The sequence below is a fragment of the Aedes aegypti genome, chromosome 2 (assembly GCF_002204515.2).
Source record: "Aedes aegypti strain LVP_AGWG chromosome 2, AaegL5.0 Primary Assembly, whole genome shotgun sequence".
Lineage (NCBI taxonomy): Eukaryota > Metazoa > Arthropoda > Insecta > Diptera > Culicidae > Aedes > Aedes aegypti.
In genome coordinates, this window is record NC_035108.1 from 400,277,132 (window position 1) to 400,300,857 (window position 23,726).

At 36.7% G+C, this 23,726-nt stretch overlaps 1 protein-coding gene across 3 annotated transcripts in view; it reads right to left on the reverse strand.

The window, feature by feature from the left end:
* Window positions 1–785: 785 nt before the first annotated feature.
* Window positions 786–23,726, reverse strand: part of LOC5577916 (RING finger and SPRY domain-containing protein 1) — a 50,784-nt gene continuing 27,843 nt past the window's right edge. For all 3 annotated transcript variants that reach the window (XM_021847135.1, XM_021847137.1, XM_021847136.1), the window contains 6 exons: window positions 20,323–20,503; window positions 11,816–11,968; window positions 11,213–11,302; window positions 11,025–11,142; window positions 2,462–3,078; window positions 786–2,152 (listed from right to left, as the gene is read on the reverse strand). In XM_021847135.1, the coding sequence (XP_021702827.1) occupies window positions 1,907–2,152; window positions 2,462–3,078; window positions 11,025–11,142; window positions 11,213–11,302; window positions 11,816–11,968; window positions 20,323–20,503 (1,405 nt within the window). In that variant the 3' untranslated portion in view covers window positions 786–1,906. The remainder of the gene's footprint in view (window positions 2,153–2,461; window positions 3,079–11,024; window positions 11,143–11,212; window positions 11,303–11,815; window positions 11,969–20,322; window positions 20,504–23,726) is intronic.

Sequence of the window (23,726 nt, forward strand, 5' to 3'; positions counted from 1 at the left end):
CAGCAGCTTGATTTGTATTCGATGATCGATAGTTCGATAATCCTGTTAGGATCTGCTAAATTATTTCCGTTCAAAAACATTACCATCAGCTTTTTTTTCATAAATGCTCCATAACATATTTTTAACGGACACAAGATCCAAATAATTTAGAATAAACCTTGATTAACTTAAGAAATTCGTTATCAACAAACTTTACCAAACAACCAATCTAACGTACCATTTCAAATGAAGAAATTTATTGATTCAAATGATTATTAGATTTTTTATCAGTACCGAAAATACCGGTACTCGATGCTTCCCAGTACCGGTACTTCGGTACCAAAAAATGGTCGGTATTACCGGTACTTTCGGTACCGGTACTCCCGGTACCAAAACCCTAGTCCTTGCTCCAAGTGATCTCACAATTGCTTGCCACTTTCCTTACAAGACATTTACCACACAATTCCCTTCACGGGAAGAGTGGACGTCTGGCTATTTGGAAAGAAGTACGTCAAACAATATAGTATGTTACACTAATGGCTCCCTTCTTGAAGGTAGAGCTGGTGCAGGTGTATATTGTCGTGAACTAAGGCTGCATCAGTTTTACTTACTTGGTAGACACTGCACCCTTTCCTTTCCCATCGGGTAGAAGAAAGATGGTAAATATGGTGATGGTACAAATCTACCAATTGGCGGGAAACGTGCCTCTAAAGCCGGTCTTCTGATAGCTGATACCAACATCGATCAATGTGAGTCAGTTTCTTTTTCCACCTCCATGCACTGTTTTATTAATTCCTTTAGAACTATTAAATTTAGAATAAAAGTTTATTTTCTCACATTTTCAGGTTTGAGTACAGTAAATTTTGAATGCTTCTTTTGTGCGCCTAAAATATTAGATTTTCAACTGCAACTGTTAACGACGGTTGAAAAGTGGTACAGGTGAGCTCCAATAGTTCTATAGTACAATCCTGAGATAAGAAGCAAAACTAGTTATCTAGTTTAAAACGTGTGGCCATCACTGGCAGTATTAATGTGTATACGAATGAACGAGTGTAATTATTATTTAAAACGCGCAAAATCATCCCCAAAGAAACTGTTTCGGAAATTTAAGGATTTCGTTTCGAGCAACCGCAACGGCATAGAAAAAGATTTCTACGGCCTTGACCTGCATAACTTGATAATGTTTTTTCCAGCCCACCTAAAGAGCAGGAACCATGATGACTCCTCTTCCGGTTGTTCAGTTCAAACTCAGATCTAGTTTTGATTTTTAGTCCTACGATATAATCTGTGCAAATTTTGTTGTACGGAAGACGTTTGTTTTCTGGAAGGCCTACACTAATCGATGTCAGTTAATGCCAAAGATGATTGATCATTTCAGCGCAGCGCAGTAATGCTTACCCAGTGATTTTATCTTGCAAACTCATTAGAAGAACAGCGCTCTCTAAAGTGTTATGCTATTGCATTGATAAAATTAGGGTCTAATGAGATGTATTCTTTAGAAATCAATCACTAATCTCATTAAAGTATGACTATCAACTTTCCTTGTTTGATTTCAAATCAATCAATATTTTTCTAGATATTATGAAGACTTTATATCAAACTTGCCAGATAAAATAATTTAATTACAAAATTTGTTACAAACGCATTACACTAAACTAATCAGAAGCTTGATAAGAAATTTAAATGTGGTTGTCTCACAATGGCCATATACATTTAAAGTAAAATCTGCTCTACTTTGTCGATAAGATTAAAATTAACGATAGCTATTCTTTTAAATATTCGTATTATCACAAAATTTGTTTTCTTCTTCCTTCCTGAATGTTTCGGAATTCCGACTATTCTTATCTTCTAATGCCACTTCGCTTTTCCTACTTAGGCAATTGCAGTTTCGATCGATGCAAACATATATAGCTCACCATCACTATCATCAGGTTGTCGCAATTACCTCATCCGACAGGGGGCTGTCCAGGTCCACCTCTTGCACGGTGCTAACGATTTCGGCACGACACATCGGACAGAACTGCAGCTGGGCGGCACAGGTCGTACAGAACCCACGATGCTTACAGGGCTCTATTCGAATCGATGCGCTCATGTCGAAGCACAGCGTGCACGAATCCTCCCGTACGCTGAGCTTTCGTAGCTGCTCCAGGAAGAGATGCCGCGGAAGCACAATCTGCAATATTAATGGAATGAATTAACATCTTCGAATAAGACCTTTAACTTTGATACCAAGAGGCTACCGCTTGTGCAAGGCTGGTAGCCACAAAGTGTCTTGGAAATTGGAACCTTAGAGACTTCCAAAAGGAACTGGGAGTTAAGATTTGTATTCCTCAGAGAATCTTACCAGACATCTGAGGAATCTGAGAAGCAACGCAATAGTCTCTGAAGGTTTCTCTGGACACTCTTCATTTTAGAATCAGGAAAGGATTTTGTGCCAAATGACGAACTATATGCAACATGGGCTTTCACCCCCAATACTAACCTTATCTTGGTCCTTCATCTGCGCATGATCGTTGAAGCTCATGAACTGACGATTCTTCGGTGGATACACGAACGGCGTCGAACCAAAGTTGAACCTACACTGCTGGAAGGACATGAACGAGGCCGCCGCAAAGAACCCATCCTTTGCGCTGCCAAACACTTGCTTCAACACGCCGCCTTCCACTCCGTCCAGACTGAAAATGACCTCCCGCGCGTCCAGATCTAGCAAACAGCCCAACACCGAGCCACCCTTCCATATGTGCAGATCGTGAGACATCGAGCGGGCATTGTGCCAGATCAGCTTCCGACAGCCGTCGAACGATATCGAGTACGCGTCGTCCCCAATGCCGTAGCCCTCGTGGCTCAGGAAGTTCGAGTCTTTGGTGGCCCAGCCGATTTGCATCACTCCGGGAGTGATGATGAGCACCTCGTAGTACCAGCAGCCGGTATTGACCTGGAAGGTACAACGGACGCTTTCGAAGGAGTACGCATCGCAACGCGCCTCCAAACCGTCCGGGGAGATTTTGAGGTACTCGCTGACGTCCCGGGTGTTGAGCATGACGTTCACGTTGTCGACGTCCGCCACTTCGTACGAGTACTTGCGGCCGTCGATGAGGACTGAAAAAATTTTGGAGAAGTACTTGTTAGGAATCGGACCGGATTCGAATTATGAATGTTGACTTGATCGAGCTCACTAAACCTTAATTTAAATTTTGCTCTATACTCTAATTCTTTATAAAACACAAATTTCATTAAAGAAGATCTTCTAATATTTTGTGCATACAGTATCGGACATAAAAATGCACCAAAGCCATTTTCCCATACAAAATGGTCAACTTCAGAGAGCTATATCTCCAGCTATATGCTACGGCCCTTAATCCTGTAGCATTTGTTGGTGTAAATTTTATACGAAGTAGTTGAAGAATGGGAAATTTATTTGAAAATATTTAAAAGAATCTGCTGGAATAATCCTTGGATGAGATGCTAGGGAAATTCCTAGAGAAATATCTGAAGGAACTTCATGAGGAATCCTAAGACGATTTTATGTGTGTATCAATCTTTGGAAGATATCCTGGAAGTTACTCTGAGAGATCTGAAGACAATTGAAAAATCGAAGATTTCAGAGAACTTGGAGTAAATAATGGACAATTTTCAAAAGAATCTTCGTGAAATAGTTTGCTTATTTACGGAAAAAATCGGAATCTATAGTGGAGCTACTTGAAATATCTCTAAATGAATTACTTTAAAAGCCGTGGAATAAATTTAGGTGAATTTTCCAGAAAAAAAAAATCACGTAGGAATGTGTGGGAGATCTCATCGTGAACAACTGGAGGAATTGATATAGACTAGGTCTATCAAGGAAATCTCTGGAAGAATTTCGAGCAATCCCTATTGAAATTATTAAAAAAAATCAGCATAACACTAATGAATAATTTTCTGGAGAAAATTTTGAAGGGGAATTTCTCCAAGCATCCTGTTAAAAAACTCTGCAAAAAAATCACTGGAAGAACATCTCAATTCTTTCTCGAAAATCATGTGAAGTAATACATGAAGAACCATGGATGAGTCGCATAACAGTATCTGGAGCCTCTAGTCATTACAACAGAATTCTCTGAAATAATTCTCTCACAAATTCTTCATGAAATTCCATCTTGATTCTATTGAGTTATTTGTAAATTTCTCCAGCACTAAGATTGCAGGCAGCAATTTTACTTATAATATTATGAGAAATAAAAAACCTTCTTCATGGTCTAGTCCAGGTATTTTCCAAAAGATTTCTTTATCAATTTGTCCAACAATTTCACAAAAAAAATATTTACAGTGAGATAAATTAAATAATCTCTGGAACCCTCGAGTGAAGTGCTCCATATATTTATCGCCCATCATACAATAACTCAGGTTGATCTTGAGCTCCCAGAGCGAATTAGAAACTGCCTTAAAGCCGCACCTATCACCCTCTCCATTTGAAGAAGCAAATCTCAGGCACCACTCAATATATCGATGCGAAAAATGTATCACTATAATTATACATATGTAGTGCACAACCCATTAAATTTCCAGTTTAATCGGCTCACTAAAACTAGAGATTTGCTTCTGCAAAGTTTTGATGATAATTGTTAGAGTGAGACAAAAGATAGCGAAACTAACACGGTTTCCCGTGTCACCTTAATATGTTGGAAGCGTCAGATTTAAAACAAAAATAAGGTTCTCAAGCCCTGTCCCAATTTTACTGGGGAACGTGCCTTTGGAGCCGGCCTTCTGATCATGTTATTTAACAAAAATGAGATTTTACCAAAAATGTTAGGACCCTGTTAATGGAAAAAAATCGTGGGAGAATTGTTGTGGCTTGAATGATTAGTGAAAAATCGTAGTAGGAATTTGTAAAGACCTTCTCAGGATTCTGAAAGAATCCTTCTATGGATTCTGAAAGAATCCTTCTATGGATTCTGAGAGAATCTCTCTCAGGATTCTGAGAGAATCTCGTTAAGGATTCTTAGAGAATCCTTCTCATGATTCTTAGAGAATCCTTCCCAGGGTTATGAGAGAATCTTCCTCAGGATTCTAAGAGAATCTTTCTCAGGATTCTGAGAGAATCCTTCTCAGGATTCTGAGAAACATATTCTGAAGATTCTGAGAAAATCTTTCCCAGGATTCTTGGAGACTCCTTCTGAGGATTCTGGGGAAACCCTTCGGAGGATTCTGAACGGACCCTTCTGTGGTTTCTGAGAGAGTCCTTCTGATGATTAGAAAAGAATCTCCATGAGGATTCTAAGCGAAACCTCCTGAGGATTTTGAGATAATCCTTCCGAGGAGAGGATCATTCCTAGGATTTTGAGAGAATCCTTTTCAGGATTCAAAGAGAATTCTTCTGAGATTCCTGAGAGTATCCTTCTGAGGATACTAAGACAAATTTTCTGAGGTTTCTGAGAGAATCCTTCTGACGATTTTGAGAGAATCATTTTGAGAATTCTGAGAGAATCCTTCTGAGGATTCTAAGAGGATCCTTCTGCGGATTCTGAAAGAATCTTTATGAGGATTTTGAGAGAATTCCTCTCTTAATTCTGAGAGAATTATTTTGAGGATTATGCGAGAATCCTTTTTAGGATCCTGAGGGAATCTTTTGAGAACTCTGAGTATCCTACTGAGCGTTCTTAGACAATCCTTCTTAGGATTCTTCAAGAATCTTTCTAAGGAAACTAAGAGAACCCTTCCGAGGATTCTGGGAGAATCCTTCTGAGGATTCTGAGAGAATCATTCTCAGGATTCTGAGAGAATCTTGCTGAGGATACTGAGAGAATCCTTTTGAGGTTTCTGAGAGAATCCTTCTGAAGATTCTGAGAGGATCCTTCTGAAGATTCTGAGAGAATCTTTCAGAGGGTTCTGAGATAATTCTTCCGACGATTCGAAGAGAATCCTTTTAAGGATCTGTAAATAATCCTTCTGAGAATTTGAAGATAATCCTTCTGAGGATACGCAGAGAAGGCGCCTTTCTTAGCTGAGTGGTTAGGGTCCGTGGCTACAAAGCAAAGCCATGCTGAAGGTGTCTGGGTTCGATTCCCAATCGGTCCAGGATCTTTTCGTATTGGAAATTTCCTTGAATTTTCTGAACATAAAGTATCATAGTACCTGCCACACGATGTACGAATGCGAAGATAGCAACTTAGTAAAGGAACGCTCTCTGTTAATAACTGTGGAAGTGCTCATTGAACACAAAGCTGAGTAGCAGGCTTTGTCCCAGCGATGACATAATGTGAAGAAGAAGAAGATACGCAGAGAATCCTTCTGAGGATTCTGAGCGATCTTTCTCAAGATTCTGAGGGAGTCCATCTAAAGATGCTAAGAGAAACCTTCTGATGATTCTGAGAGAATTCTTCAGAAGATTATAAAAGTATTCTTATGAAAATTCAGAGTGAATCCTTTAAATGTTTTTTTGAGTAGACTCTATCAGGTGTATGTTCAGGATTTTTGTTGCAAGTAATTGTCTTCAAGTGAATTTGTAATGCAATCTTTCATTCTCATACTCCCAATAAATGCCTTGTCACTTCTTAAGGAATTCCATTAAGGATTCATTAACTCTGTGAATAGTTTTCAAAGGATTTTTTCTAGAGTTTCTCGAAAGGTTTCGCCAAGGATTTCACCGGTGATTCCATTAAGAAATTTGATGGAAATTTACCCAGATATTCGTTGAAAGTTTTCCTAGGTTCTTTTCAACGTTTGCAAATATTTCATGTGAAACGATCCCTGGATTGATTTTCGATCATCCCAAGTAACCAAATAGCATTTTAATTCGCCTTCCGTGCTAATATAGTGCTATTATAGAGCACACATGCTCTATATTAGCCGTATAATAGCTCTATAGGACCAAAAAGGCGAATTAGCGGACTAGTGGTTACTTGGGATGTGCTTTTTCAAGGAAATTTTACGAAGAGTTGATGCAGGATTTTTCATAGAAATTTTTCGAATGATTTCCACAAGATTTCCTTTAAAATTCCTTCGCAAAACTCCTCAGTTTTGTCTGAAATTCTTTAACTTTCCTATGGGTTCTGAAAGCATTCCTTCGAGATTTCGTCAGATTTTTGCGAGAACTACTGTCCCACTAGGAAAAGCCTTCACCTTCAAATGTCTCAGATAAAAGTTGCGACTGAAGCATTATTGGAAATTTGATAAAAATATCCCTAATGCAATTGAAGGGTACACGATATACACCAAAATCATTCTTTCAGATAAGTCGAAAACAAATTTCTTTGATCAATGCTTCTAGGAGTTTTCACTGGAATTCCTAATTTTCCCAGAGTTTTTCTTAGATTTTCTCAGAGAAATCTTTATGAGTTACATTTAACAAACTTGCTACAAAAATTCCAACAGAGGTTCGTGTGTCGAATTTTCCAAGATTCTCTAGAGATTTTTCTAGGAATCAAAAAGAAGCTTTGGGATATCTTCATTTTTTTCAGAGATTATTCCAGAAATTCCTTCATGAATTCCACAATTTTGGCACAGGTTCTTTAAACTTTTTAATAAGAATGCATCTAGCATTGTCTTAAAGGAATTTTATCGCATGAATTTCTCATCAAATACCTTCGGAGCTTCTTTTAGGACTAATTCTAGTGATTACTTGATAGACAGCAACGTAGCGTAGAGTATATTTGTGCTTGGCACACGATATTCATCTGCAAAATGGCTAATTGGGTCCTAAAATTTTTAATGAAATCTTGTTTTTATTTAATAACACGAAAGAGCATGTTACTGCAACTACTTTAGCAATTTTTCCCACTCAAATAACGGCTATATCATGTTTAAACTTTAAATTCAAAATTAGGTTCATAAATAAACTTTGACACTTTTGATCATGTTTGACGTTCGCTTAGTCGACAAAAACACCACAGGGGTTTTAGTTTTAACACTGGGGTTGTTCCTATCTGAAATTTCTGAAGGGACACGGAAAACAAAATATACCCAAAATTTGAGCAAAGGGGTGTGACAAAATCTAAAGAGACATGAAAAAATGTTTTTTTGGACTTATTCACATATTACGTAACGTTTTTAAAATCGTTTTTTTTATTAGTAAAGCAGTCAAACTTGGCTGAAAACATATAAGGTACCGTGGGGTAAGTGGATACAGAAAATTCAATAATCAACTTCATTATTATGTACAGCTCATGTGAATAATGTAATTCAAACTGTAATTAGAAAGTGAGAACTTTTGAATGGCAAAAATTTAAACTTTTCGTGTGAAATCTTTCCCATACAAAGTAGAGTGTCCGGAATAAGAAGCTAGCTGCCCGTAATATTAATCGAAACGGTATAGAACAAAATAGGAATTAAATTAAGGCTCAAGTAAAATTGAAGCAAAAGTCAAAATTGAAAAGTTTTTTGCTTCAACATCGATAAATCGATACAAATACAAATACACAGCTGTTTCATTTTCAAATTAAAATAGCCATGTGATCATTTTTTTTCGATTTGTCGATTTTGAAGCAGTTTTCTGCTTTTTCAGTTTTGCCATCTGTTCCATTTTTACTTGGGCCTTAATCAGGTGATGTCCGGAATAATAATCATGAAAAGGGCACACATTTCTATTTACCATTCTTATTCAAATTCCGGACACTTTACTTTGTATGGGAAACATTTCACACGAAATGTTTCAATATTAGCCGTACAAAAGTTCCCACTATGGAGGCCCGTTTTCGAGCGCATTTTTCATAATTGTCAATATAAATGTAGAATGCTCAACTGCCTTAGACGTCTCTCTAGTAGTTGCGTGATTGGAATTGATGATTTGACATTTCTAATTATGATTTCCATGAGCTGTCCGGAATATAAGGCAGAAGTGAGCAAGCGTCCGGAATAAGAATCATGGAAATCCTAACCATTTTTTTAATTTAAATCATTCATATTACGGAATCAAATTCCTCATCCACCATGCAAAAGTTAAGTTGGTTAATCATACTAAATTATTTATTTTATATAATTATGCTTCACTGAGAGCTTTTTGGAAAAACTACATGTCATGTCTTTTAGTTTTGTAATGTTACCTACATTGAATCATGTTTTGTACCTTCAGTTTACTATTATGATTGCTAAAACGATGAATGTTGAGAATCAGGCTCTGTCACAGTGAGGACATAATGCCATGAAGAAGAAGAACATAACCCCCCACCCTTCATGCTAAGACTTTTTGTATTAAAATTAAAACTAATTTATATGACGCGTAAGAAATTTGAATCCTCCCACAAACCCTTACGTAATCAATTAACAACCACTATGGTGCTGGCCTGTTTGCGTTTAATCAGTTGAGATAATCGAACATTCAATCCGATTCTAAGTATGTCCTTTTTCTTTGTCATAGTAGAAGCTAACAGAATCCACACTATCAGTTTTTCGTTGGGATAAAAATAAATAACTAAATACAGAGACGTCCTATCTTAAAACGGGTTTCGACAAAGTTGCAGCTGATGAGTATATCTAAAAGAACTAATCTTCAAGAGCATTTAGAAGAAAACTATGATCAGTTGAATGAATCACTCAGCTTCGATCATACAAACTTTGAACGGTTTGTGTAGTAAGTATTGCTTGAAAGGGACAAACAACTAGAGCATGCCAAAGTTGAGCATTTTGTATCAAAATCGACATGCGCTGCTATTATTGCAGCATTGTAGGTACACGTATCTCGGATGGAATAATGGTGTTTAAAAGTACAACTTATTTATAAAATCATCAACTGGTTTTCAAACACGTTGTACGACCAACAATTCTTGTAACCGAAGACACCTTTCCCTTTGAATCACTTTAACGGTTTTCGGCCCAAATTGCCTCAAGGTCCGGCACAGATACCGAAGCGAAAGTTTCATCACCTTAAATAGGGAGATAGTGAGGAAGGCAGCATCATCAAGATACCAGCAGCGCGTGATGGCTCCGTTATCTTTCCCGCCCATCAGAGTTCCACAGAACAGAAGGCTCGACTGCAAATCGGCAGCAGCATAACGAGCTGAAAACCATATGAGTTGGGCCCACATTCGAGACACTTGAGTGTGAGAGAGCTCTTATACAATAAATGCAATAAATCAAGTCTGGTCGAGAGTGGTTGGCGTTGACAGCAGACATCAAGTCGTGTTCGTCGACTTGCCTTATACAGCAGGGCTGGTAGCGCTCGTAGAGACAAAAAATAGTGACCAGGGGATAAATTCTAAGAAAATTGAGAGTATCTCTCACTTATTGCTCTCTGTAACAATCATGATGCGCAACACATCTTGAGAGTCTGTTTAACATCTACTTCTACAGCTCTGATTATATCGGGGGGAAAACAGTGCATGATAAAACCCATTCAAACAAGATTCAAACCGGGGCACTATTGCTATAGGATGCTTGGGGATTGTTTATCATGTCAGTAAAGTAAAACACCTACCCCCAATGATAAAAAGCGAGAAAATAATTTTATCAACGATCTCTGTTTGGGCGTCTTTTTCGCTGCTGCTATTTATCAAGCTTGTTACAACTTACGAAACATTGCTGATCATAGACCGATACAGATGCGATGTTTTTCGTCGCTTACTTTGTGCTTCCGAAATCAATGAGAACGAATTCTGCAATACCTGATAGTGACTTTAGTGGCTAAAATGTTCAAAATATGTATAAAAAGGAAGTGAACTGTTGTAATTTGAAATATTTCTCAACATTCATCCGTCCGGAATGAGATTTGAATGCTGTTTAGAAATCAAGTCAACTGAATTGAGCAGCATCTTGAAAGGAAGGATTGTACACGACGGTTACAGGTTATAATTTCTGAAAAAATCCCTTTCATGGCAACTTTACAATCTACGATATATTGAAGATTTCGAATGTCGTAGAGGTGCAAAACGAATTTAAGGCAATTCGGAATAAATTTGTAGAGGAGTCCCAGGGGAAATCTTGGGTAACAATAGTAGAAAATTGTATCTAACCCAGCCCATAGTTTGTTATCATCAGATCACAAAAATGGTGCAAAATTGACTTTTTGTTACGAAAATAGTTACCAAATCACTAAAAAGTGATTCGCTCCCAGCCCTGTTACAGGTGTAAGTACTTACAATAGTTATCAAGGCACCATCGAGCACAGAAGCCAACCTGTCTGAGAATGAATTCTTTACTGTCCGTGTGCCGTTCGAGTCGCGACAGTGGATTTTCCGGGTAAAGGGCCAGCTTGCGCTAAAATTGAGAACGTACAAAAAGCGTGATTAGACCTATGGCAATTGATTCAAACCTCCACGATACCTACCTTAATCGTTGCTTTGTTTTCGCTCGTTTGTGCAAATTTCTCCAGTGCAATCAGTGAGAACAGCATCACGTCCGGATTGATGCCTTCATCCTGTGAACGACGGGGGGAAGAGTCATTTTTGGAAAACTTACACGAACGTGCAAAAAGTTTGGGGTCACAAAAAACATACGAAAGTGTTTTAACTGATTTTTTTAAAAAATGTGCCAAAATTTTGCACATGATCTTCATAGATTATAAGATTATGGTTCTAATGGCGCATTGATTTAAAATTTTGGTAGATCCAACGGTAAGAAAAAATTTGAAAAAATCACTGTTTCAAGTAAAAATTAAGTAAACGAAATTTTGGTTTAAATTACGAAGTAAGGTTAACTCTTTGCATTTTGAATGTACCATAGTGAGTTTCAATTAGATGTGGACTAAACACTTTTGTAGATTTGTCATGGGATGATCTCAAACTTTTGCGCGGTAGTGCAAAAATTTCATTCTAGGCGACAAGCGTGACTGACGAGCATTTATGATAACACGAATAGATAGCTAGCTAAGCTTACACGAAAGCGTAAACTTTTGAGATGAGGAATTTTTCAGCTCCCCGGTTAATCTTACCAGATTTCCCAGCAGATAGCCGAGTGTGACGTCCGACAGTACCGCTATGCTGCTGGGGCCAGCCAGTTTCTCCGCCAGACAGCCCAGAATCACGCAAAGGTTGCGCTCCCGTTTGGGCGTGCGTCTGATTGAGTGCGTTATCATGTCGGCCACCTGTGGAAAGAGAAATAATGCGATAGAATCAACGTTTGCCAGCAGATAACGTAGAAACGCGACCCGTATGTGACACGCGAAGTGGTTTAGGAAATTAAAGTGGATGCTTGCTTGAGAAATTTGATTCGTGTTTGAAACATCTAGATGAGAGATATTTTTAACTTGATTTGAAACTGTACTACGTTTTCTCAATTTTCAGTTGAAATTAGTTTTATTAAAAGGGCCTTACAAATTCCCTGCACAAATGATTAGGTTTTAGGAGTCTTCAATTTTAGAAGGCTAAATACCAAATAAATGCAATTACAGTCTCCCTTACTCAATGTTTTGTATTTCGATATCGAGTTAGAGAATCAGAGTAAAAGTTGATTTTCATGACTACCTCGATAATCCTTTGGATCCCATTTGCGCTGATTGTATGTTCTTTAACTCGATACCTGCCTAACTCGATGGTACCCTCAATATCGAGTGGAGCGTTGACTGTATTTTCTAGCACAATAGCAACCTAGTAACTTATATGTTCCGGAATTGATCGTATAACAATCTAGGTTATTTTATTAAATATAAGGTACCGTGGGGCAAGTGGGTAATGGAATTCGCATAGTTGAGATTCTTCAAATTCTAGAGACTTCAAATTGAAACAAATGATGTCGTGTATATTTTTTAGCTTGACTCCCACCAAATATAAGCAGCATGCTGAAATTGATTTTTATGAAAAATTAAAGAAAAATATACAGAAAAAGTTTTTGAAAAATGTCTCCTTAGTTTTCACTTGCCCCAAAAGTGGGGCAAGTGAAAAGTGTACCGTTTTGAACAAGAAATTCAAAAACAAACAGTTATATTCACGATTTCTATTAGCTTTAACATTTGTTAAGGCTTCCCAATGAACAATAACATAAGTAACATATAAAGAAAGAAAATGTTATTCTTCTCACTTGAATTTTCTTCCGTTCAGTTATGTTAGTTGAAATGATTCGACAACATTATAACTGCAACATTTCCAATGTTAGTTCTTACATTATAGGACAGCAATTGCATGTCTGCTCTGTAGAATTTAGACCGCTCGTTATTTGTTTTTGAGAAAGTCGGATATGACGTCGGATAACTTGAATCTTTTTTATGTGAATAGACCTATACCCTATTTTTATGGTTTGAACTAGTTTTACATAGACATCCCACGAGATATCCCTGTGTTCTCTAATATTGCAACTTTTCAGTCAACGTCTTCCTTTTAATTGGCTGCCCGAAGTAGACATAATAATATTGTAAAGTTTGGCAACATCTTTTAGAGAAGTTCCATGATTTCCAATAGCTTTTAACGCTTGAATATAGTGTTTCTTGAATCATTAGCACGTTATGTTTTTCTATGATAATTGCGAATCATGTTTACTTATGGCTACTTAAAGAGAAAACACAAATTCAATCTCTAATGATAAACTTTTCACTTGCCCCACCTGATAAGAAAATTGACGATGTTTAAATTTAGTTATTTTTAGGTCTACGTCGAATTAATTCTAAATCTTTTTTTATTGCAGTTTGAAACTGTCACAGAGGACAACTAAGAAGTGGTACAGAAAATTATTTTACGCAACTTTTTTCCACTGAAAATATTAAAATAAGATTGTACGCCGCCAACTTGTTACGGAGTAACAGTTGACAGGTTAACAATTTTTCGCTCTATTATGCAATAATGGCTGAAAAATCTCAGAAATCTCTTATCTAACGTAATGTTCTCAATGGCCTCAAAGGTTTACGCATGAGTTTAAAACGTTAATTCACAAACTCAGTAAAATATATCAATTGTTTTCACTTACCCCATTTACCCACTTTCCCCGCGGTACCTTAATCGAAGTATTGACAATTTTTTAACAAGTTTAACAGTTATGCTCAGGGATTGAATTTCGAGAAAACTGAGAATATGTTTTATTTTAACCCTGGACTATACAATGCCAGGTAGTAAAAAGCTACTCTGAAAAAATCATACAAATTAGTTAAGTATTCTTGGAGATACCTGAAAATTACTAGGTACACAGCAAAAAATTCTTAAATTTACATGGTACGTAAACTTCTATGACAATCATGTTAAACGAGTTCTAACTGAATATTCAACGATAAATAATGTGAACTGTCTCATTGCATTCGAAAATACTTACAATCTTGAGTGAAACTGAAACATTTTATGATCTTACATCCAACATTCGCCAATATTGCATACTTTCTTGCATCTTGAAAGTGAAATTGCAAACAAGTATGCTCGGTTTACTCGATTCTACGCCGAATATTCTGCCAAAAATGATGCACATGGATGAATCGACGGCTTGTCATTCCATGTGCATTATTTATGATTGAATTTTCAGCGGAAAAATCATGTAAACCGAGCCGTTTTGCATGCAACATTCTTTGAGAGAAGACGTTTCGCGTTAAGGAATTTGGTAACAATGTTGGATATAATAGATGTGTTTATATGTTTTATCATTGAATAATACATGAGAAATGGCTTTGCATGATTGAAACTAAAATAACGTTACGTGTAAATCTAAGATTTTTTAGGTGTGTAGGTATATGATGTTTTTTGTAGTTTCAAGATCTTTATTTGGCCTGCTTGGTGTCAGAAACGGAAACCTAAATGCTCATTACTTAAATATGGCTGCACCAAATTCCTTTTTTTTACAGCAAACTATCATTAACCCCTCTACCGGCAGCTTCATTTTTTACCGCTAAAAAAATATTCAAATCGCGATATCTTTTTTGTTTCTTAATATTTTTGCACCATTTTTTCACAAGACCTAAAAAAAACTTCTAGTTTAAGAATCCGTGTCGATATTAATTATTGGTGATCTAGTTTTGAAGATTTCCGATGTTCCTTGGGGGACCGACATTCTCCATATAAAATGTCTTTGGCGGCCATTTTGTTTTTGGTCAATTTATCAAAAAAATAAAATAAAATAAAATAAAATGTATACTATACAATGCCAGGTACTAAGGAGCAACTCTGAAAAAAATATACAAATTGATTCAGTATTCTTCGCGAAATCTGAGAACTACGATATGAGGTTTTTAGAGTTTTCAATATCTTGATTTGTCCAGTGTGGTACCAGAAACATAAATTCTCATTACTCAAAGACGGCTGCACCAAATTGCTTCATTTTTTCTCAACATACTCGCATTAATGTATCATTCCGAGGAGTGAATATCCGAATACGATAAAAATTCTGTAGCCTCAGATATTTACATGAGTTATAGCTACGCGTCAGTTTTCAAGGAATTTTGGAACACCACCAGATGGCCAATGATCAATATCGACACAGATACTTTAAACTAGAAGAGTTTTTGATGATTTGTGAAGAAATGGTGCAAAAATATTGAGAAACAAAAAAGTTATCGCGATTTGAATAATTGTTTTGCGGTAGAAAATGAAGCTGCTAGTAGAAAAGTTAAGCTCTCATGACTCATCATGAGATCATCTTCTGTTACAATTCTGATTGAATCGGGGGCATAACAGTGTTGCTATTGCTACTCCTCAATGGAAAATAAGCGAGTTTATTCGTCGCTCTCTCGTTGAGGCTCTCGTCCGCTGCTGTTGTATATCAAGCTTGTTACAACATTACAGACCATGAATCGATACAGATGTTATGTGTTTGTTTGCTTTGATCTTGCTACGAAATGAAATTAAAAAAAAAAAAACAAAATTTGGCGGATCCCACCTACGATCTGATTATTCTTATTGCAGTTCTAGTAACGACCCCTTAGGAGATACTTTCGGAGAATTATCAAAAAATAGATCTATAATTGAATTCACAGATTCCTTAGAGAAATCCATTCCAAATAATTTTCAACATTGTTTTCATTGGGAATTTCTGTAGAAGTTCTTCTAATAAATGTCTTAGGCAATCAAATTTTCATACTAATATATATGGCGGAACCACTAGTTGTTGTGTAAGATAAATATTCCATGAGTAATTTTATGACATAATATAGCTTTTTTGCATGTACTCGTATTATTGGAAGAATTCTAGGAAACATTCCGGGAGGATTTCTTGGATACAATAGTTTCATGATTCAAATTGATTGATACAGGAATTTCTCCAAGGGCATCCACAGGAATTTCAACAAGAGTCTAATAATTAGAAATCCTTGAAAGACATTTTGGAAGAATTGCTTGTGAAATCCCTAAAAAAAAGAAAATTTCCCTGGCAAATTGTTTGGAAATTATTTTTTTTAATAAATCTTGGAATAATTCTTGAAGCAATTAGTGGAATCGTTGAAAGAAAGTTTTTGGCTATCATTGAAAAATATCTGAGTTAAATTTCTGGAAATATTATTAGATGAATTTAGAGAAAGAATGCTTAGTGATTATTCTTCTTTTGTGTAATTAAAGAGAAATCTCTGCAAGAATCATTGTAGGAATTCTAAGAAGTATAGTCTGAAGTAATTTCTGGAAGACTCCCACTCATAAAAACTTCTTCATGTGTATGACCCATAAAAAATGCGAAAATTGTTTGAACGTGAATTAAGTATTCACAAGCGTTATTTTCATTGTTTTGGAGAGCGAATGTAGTTTCTGATTACTGTAGTGCTTATATTCTGAAATAACTTCACTATATAAGACAATGTTTGTCATATGTATTTTTTATGAACCTGTAAAGCTGTACTGAAGTAAAAAAGTTTGAAGGTTTTATTCTCTCTAAACGACAGAAAATGCATTTGTTCGTCGTGTACGCAGGAGATCAATTCTGCGCCTTCGAAAATCACACTTCATTGTTGAAAATATTAATTTGTTTGGTATCAGAGGATGGAGAAGGTATTAGAGAACGTATTTTCTTTGATATTTTTTTTGCCATGGTCATGGTTTTGGGAGCATTCGCGTGATACTTATGAGTTTAATGTGCTTTTATTTTTCGTTGAAGATTTTTTTCAGGAAGAATTTTGTTCTTTTGATTAGAAACAACTTAGATCAACATTAGCTCATAGGGTTTTAGCACAACAGAGCCGCTTATCACACTTTTATAAAGGTTTACCCACATCTCTCCAGAATGGACCGTTTGTTTTAAAATATGTTTAAGGCTCCAGTAAGAATGGATCATTTGTCAAAACTGATAAAACAGTTGTTTTGCGTATAGTCAACAAAATTCTAAAAAGAAGAACGTCCATTATTAATAATTCGTTTAATGAAGAAACGAACGGTTTTATTTTCTAGATTTGTTATCCATTCAGGAGAAAACTGCTTTGTATTTAGTATTGGAAAAATTCCGATTCTTAATAGAACCTTACGTCTCCAGCACTCTAGGTATAAATCGATTCTATCATTTGGCAAGGGCGAATGTTCGAGATAAGAATCTCACCCCATCGTTGACGTTTTAAAACCTTGAATGTATGCTTCCGACTCCTTCCAATAAGGAGATAGTAACGGATAAAAATTACGTCTAAAGCGAAAAACAGATCAAATCATACAAATAATAACAATTTTGTTTGGTTTCATTTTCCATATAAAAACTAAAATAAAACATGATATGACGATTTTCGCATTTTTTATAGGGCATACTACATTTTTAGGCATTGAAAAACACCTCCACAAATGTATCAGGAACAGTTTCTAAAAGAAATAAGTTCATGTCTATCCTACTGCATCACTTCATGGTTTTTGCTCAAATCCCTTTACTCAAATTAATACTTTAGAAGAAAAGAAAGTGTTCAGAGTAACCTTTCTGAAAACAACATTTATCTTAGTTTCCGTCAGAAATTATTAAGCCATATCTACTACGTTTTTTCCAGAATTAATACCGACCACTACATCAGAGGTCAAAGATCTTTTCGCTAAGCAAATTTTCTCGATTACCAGGGCATGAAGTATATTCGTATCTGCCACACGATATACACATGCAAAAAATACAAATTGACAAAGAGAGTTGTCAGTCAATAATAGTGGCAGTGCTCATAAGAACTCTAAGATGAGAAGTAAACTTTGTCCTGATTGGGACGTAACTCCAAAAACAAGAAGAAGATTACAGGTCTAATGATTTTGTTTAAATCGCCAACCTTCATTCAGAAGTTCACCCAGGAAGTTCCACAAAAGATATCCCAGAAACTCCTTTGAAGTATAAACAATATTAGTTTTCCTACTCTTGGAATTCATTCAAGTAAACCTCCTAGATCAGCTCCTGGGAAAATTACTGTGAGTATTCTAAAGGAATTTCTAAAAGAATTATAAGTAGATGTAGTTCAAAACTCGTCAATATATGACGCCGCAACCTAACTTTTTGTGTCGTGAAGTGCAATCCTATATTACATATAACGATATAAACGTTCTTCAAGCAATAGAGAGGATGTATAACTTTGCACTGTTCAGAAGATAAATGAGCACTGTTTATGATTTTTCGTTTGGATAGAAATGAATAACTAATTATCGATTGTTTTTTATAGTAATTCCCATGACATCTTTGAAGGACTTATACAGCCTCAGTTTTCATCCAAATGAGTCTTTAACGTAATCGAATTCCGAAGAAAATCAAAAAAGTGGATGCGATTAACTGACACTGCAGTAGACGAAATACGCGTACCTATAAAAAATAAGCTGTCAAAGCGGAGTTAAAAGGTACAAACTCAAATCTCCTTTTCCAAATGAGCTCAAGTTTTGGGAGGACACTCAGAATCTGAAATTGGTTCGAATGAGGGTATGGAGTAAACACGATATTTTGAACCACCAATTTGTATTAAAAATTCTTACTTTTTCTTAGAAGGGATGGATTAGATTAGACTCAGATAAAAAGTTGTGTGAGATTTCCTTGATATAATGCCAATAAATCCTACCAGAATTTACTTTCCTTTTTCATCCGCTAAAATTACTTATCATTATTTAATTTTACTATGATCTTTCCTTAGCCCAGTGGTTAGAGTCCGCGACAAGCAAAGCCATGCTGAATGTGTCTGGGCTGGAATTTCCGGACGGTCTAGGATCTTTTCGTAATGTAAATTTCCTTAAGGTGATTATAGAACGAAGCCACACCTTAAATTTTCAAAAGCACAAGCCTTAAGAACCAAACAGCGCTCCGCGTTGAAAATCTATCCTATTGGTCACCACCAGCAAGCAAGCAATTTGATTGGTTTTCAACGCGAACTTTTATCATATTCTCTCGTCTTGTGCAATTGAAAATTCAAAGTTTGGCTTCGTTTTATAATCACCTTAACTTCCCTGGGAATAGTTATACTCTCGTACCTGCCAACACGACATACGAATGCAAAAATGGCAACCTTGGCAAAGAAAGCTTACAGTTAATAACTGTGGAAGTGCTCATTGAACTCTAAGCGGAGAAGCATGATTTGTCCCAGTGAGGCCGTATGCCATCTTACCCCAGTCGTTTCAACTTCCAACGCATGAGGCCTACGCCCTACGGCAACTGCCGATGCGGAGGTATTGATCTCGGCAGCTGATCCCATTGACTGCGGGCTATTCTCTATACGGTATAATATAATACCCGTATAAGCCTTTCGAGATACAGCGAGGCGAGAGTGCTAAAAGCGTTACTCATGTGCGAGGTTTACCCCCCAATCAAGGTCGCACGTTACTATTCAATTGACGGCCGGTCGATAGCGTCCAGTTCAGCGTATTGGTCGATGACTGCACAAACTCTCACCGCGCTTATCAGTCTACTGCGACAGCAGACACTAATTCCTATTTCAGATGATCAATTTATTATCGGACACCTTTGTGTGGGGCAGGGTGGGTTCATTCGTCATTTGTCAATCAAATAAATCGCACATAAAAGAGACAGAGATATGGTGGGGGGGTCGTTGCTTCAAAATCTCCGCGGCTGACATTTGGGGTGGTTGAATTGCAATGAACTGACGCCCTACGCAGCATTTCGTTGAGAAGGACAGTGGTACCGCTCATAGGCCAAAAATCGAAAAATAAGTTGGCTTGTTTTCCACTCCAATTTATTTGTCTACACACTTAATTCAGAATGCCGAATCTCGGCTAATTTTAACCGAGATCCGCACAGCCGAGTAATCGACAAACAAATTACCTGAGATCTCAGCTAATAAAAGCCGAGTATCAGTAAATCGTGCTTCGTTGCTAAGCAACCGGACAATGTATTAGCTGAGAATCAGCTGTGCGAATCTCGGTTTCCCGATTTTAACCGAAGAGAAATATAGTAATTTCAATATGTGAAGAAATGCTTGATTAGAATTCTTTGAGTAATATCAATGACGACAACGACGGGTGTGTTTTTTTAATAATCAAGCCATAATTAATATTAGAATTTCCGATAGAAAATTTTATTTCAGTTGTTGCGTAAGATGATTAATGACCGCTTCTTAGAACAAATGGAACCACAGTTCGATGGAATCGATGAACTCACCTCTAACACTGAGTCTTTCGTTGGCAGTGGACTGTCATCCAACAGCAGGGTGATTACGCTCGGACCCATCGGATGTTCCAGTGGGACCACTCGAATCAGCGATTTGACTAGCTGGATCCAACCGGTCGGTTTGTCGGTAATGTCATGCAGCATAACCATCGAGTTGGGTGGTTCTGGTTCACTGTAGTAAACGGAAAACAAAGATGGTAAAAAACGTTAGTATTGCATTATGGGCTAGGAATCTGAAATTCACGACAAAAGTCGAAATAATATATATTTCAAAACACAAAATCTATGATTATCATGTGATATTATATAAAAGACAATTTACACCATCTTCAGCCAAAGGCTGCACAGACTGAACAATCACAAACATTAGGCAACGGACAACACGGAACACCCAGTAGCCCAGTGATGAATTTTTCGTTTGACGAAAAGTTTTCACCGACTGGAGCGGGAATCGAACCCACACCTCGTGGCACAATACGCCTAGACGACTGACGCCGCTAACCGCACGGCCACGAAGCCCACAAAATTGACAAAATTCAATTGACGATAGAACATGTGTTTTTGAACAATTTGCTTGGAATTTGGTCGCAAATTGTAACTTCCGACCCGTAGTGCGCTGGATGACGCATGATTCGCGTATGTTTAATAGGAAAAGTATACACGCTCCGGTGAGCCAACACGTCATCATCAATACCGCATGGCGGATCGATACTGGTTGTTTTGGTTTTGGGCGGAAATAATCAGTAATCAGCACCCGGCTATTATTTCCATTCTCAGCTTGAGGAAAACGGGGCACCGTCAAAGTGATGGGTGGGTAAGTGATAAGCTTGCAGCATTAATTGCCACTGCCCCGTTCCGAAGGTTTAGATTTCATCCGTTTTCGTGGTGCTGAATAAACTGGGGTGGATATGTGACCTTAACTTATGGAAACTAATTGTGCCATTTTTCAATTATATCGTTTGTGTTCAATTTCGATTGATGACTCTATAAAACATGAATCCTCGCCTAACGCGCATGGACATGATGCGTTTTTCACACATTTATACAATTTTAGAACGATTTATCTTATTGTATATTTTTTAGACTGTCGTAAGCCACCTGATGAAATCACAAATGGAATAAATGATTTACTTGGATTCTCCCCAGTCCAAGTAATCATTATGAAAAAGAGAACGCAATCTGGTATCCTTCGGAAAGGGCTCTCTCAAGAATATTATTTAGTACACTTTAACGAAAGTGATCTCAATAATATTAAAGCTTTAGAAAAAGCAAGACTTATGTTCGATGTCCGTGTGACATGAGAACAATTCCAGAAACCTGGAGGAAATTTTCAGTGTGCTCATGGTGCAAAAAACATTGCATACATACTATGAGTACCCATTCTACTTGTTTCAAATCAAATGGAAAATCCCCTGCGCCACAGGAAACTTCTACTACGCCTCTTCGTCTACCGAAAATTCTAACGGAAAATCATCAGATAATGTACCCACTTCAAGTGATATGTCTGCCTCTGATTTTAATTTTCTAACTGAACAATTTAATCTAATGATTGATGCAATGTTCAAAGCCACCACTATGACTGAAGCTTGGAGTAAAATTTACTAATCAAATTGTTATTGGATAACGTTTTTCTAATGGATCCAATAAATAATTATTTAAATAATAAAATATTTCAAATTTTTAATTACAGATAATAACGCGTATATAGCAGTTATTACTGAAACCTATTTAAAACCTGAATCCAAACTAAAAAAAAAATCCTAACTTTTTTTGTGTATCGTAATAATTGACTTGATGGGGCATGTGAGAGATTTGCAATCATCATTCATAGGCGTATAAAACATGAACTATTTTCGTCATTTGAAACTTTGGGTGTTTCTGTTGAAACACAGTTTGATAAATATACTTTCATATCTGCTTATTTGCCTTTTCAATGCCATGGACAGAAAGTAAATTTTCTCCAAATTAACCCGCAATAAGTCAATTTTTTTTTTGTCATTGGTAACTTTAATGCCAAACATCGCTCATGGAATAATTCACAAAATAGTTCCAACGGCAGGATTTTTTTTTGATGTGCTCTTCAGGATATTTCTCAATTCAATACCCTGAGAACCCGTACTTGTTTTTCCTCTTCTAGAAAACCTTCTACGATTGATTTGGTCTTAACCGACTCTAGTCATCTTTGTAGCCAATTAGTTACTCATGCTGATTTCGATTCTGCTCATGTCCTTGTTACATTTCAAATATCCCATGAAGCGATTCTTAATCCTATCAGCTCCACTTTCAATTTCGAGCCGACTGCAACACATATGAAACATCGGTACTAACTTTATGTTAGCATTTCTTTGCAAACAAAAATTGATATTGACAATGCTCTTGAAACTTCAATAAATTCCATTGTTGAAGCCAGGGGCAAAATTTGAATTCGTGATTATAGACGATGATCTTTCCATACAAATGGTTGTACCAATTTTAAAACCAAGGTTGTACCAATTTGAAAACCAGCCAAAAATCCTGCAGAAGCTTCCAGCTATCGTCCAATCAGTTTACTTTCTTCTATCAGTAAACTTTTTGAGAAGGTCATTTTGAACAGAATGATGGTCTTGATCAATGAAAGTTCAATTTTTGCCAATAAACAGTTTGGATTCCGCCATGGACATTCGACCACTCATCAACTTTTACGTGTAACATATTTGATTCGTTCCTACAAATCTGCAGGTTATTCTGGTCTTGCTCTTCTAGACATAGGAAAAGCATTCGACAGTGTTTGGCATGAAGGCTTGATAGTAAAATTAAAAAAAAACTTAAATTTCCCAACATACATTGTTAGAATAATCCAAAGTTATCTGTCAAATCGTACATGTCAGGTTAATTATCAGAGCTCCAGGTCTGAAAGACTTCCTGTGAGAGCTGATGTTGTTCAAGACAGCATTTTGGGATCAATCTTATACAACATTTTCTAATCTGACTTACCTGAGTTACTTCAGGAATGCCAAAAATCTTTGTATGCGGATGACACAGGCCTCTCCGCCAGAGGACGAAGCTTGCGTGTCATTTTTAGTTGATTGCAAAGAGTTGGATATTTTTTCTTCATACTTGCATAAATGGAAGATTTCTACTAATGCTTCCAAAACTCAACTAATAAAATTCCCATATAAACCAAAAGCTTTTTATTTGAAACCTTCAAGTAGACATGTTGTCACGATGAGAGGGGTTCCAATAAATTGGTCAGTTGAAGTCAAGTATCTAGGGCTCATGCTAGATAAGGATTTATCTTTCAAAAATCACATTGAGGGCATTCAAGCCAAATGTAACAAATATGTAAAATGTCTCTATCTATTTAATAGAAAATCAAAACTATGTCTTAAGGACAAGCTTTTTATATTCAAACAAAT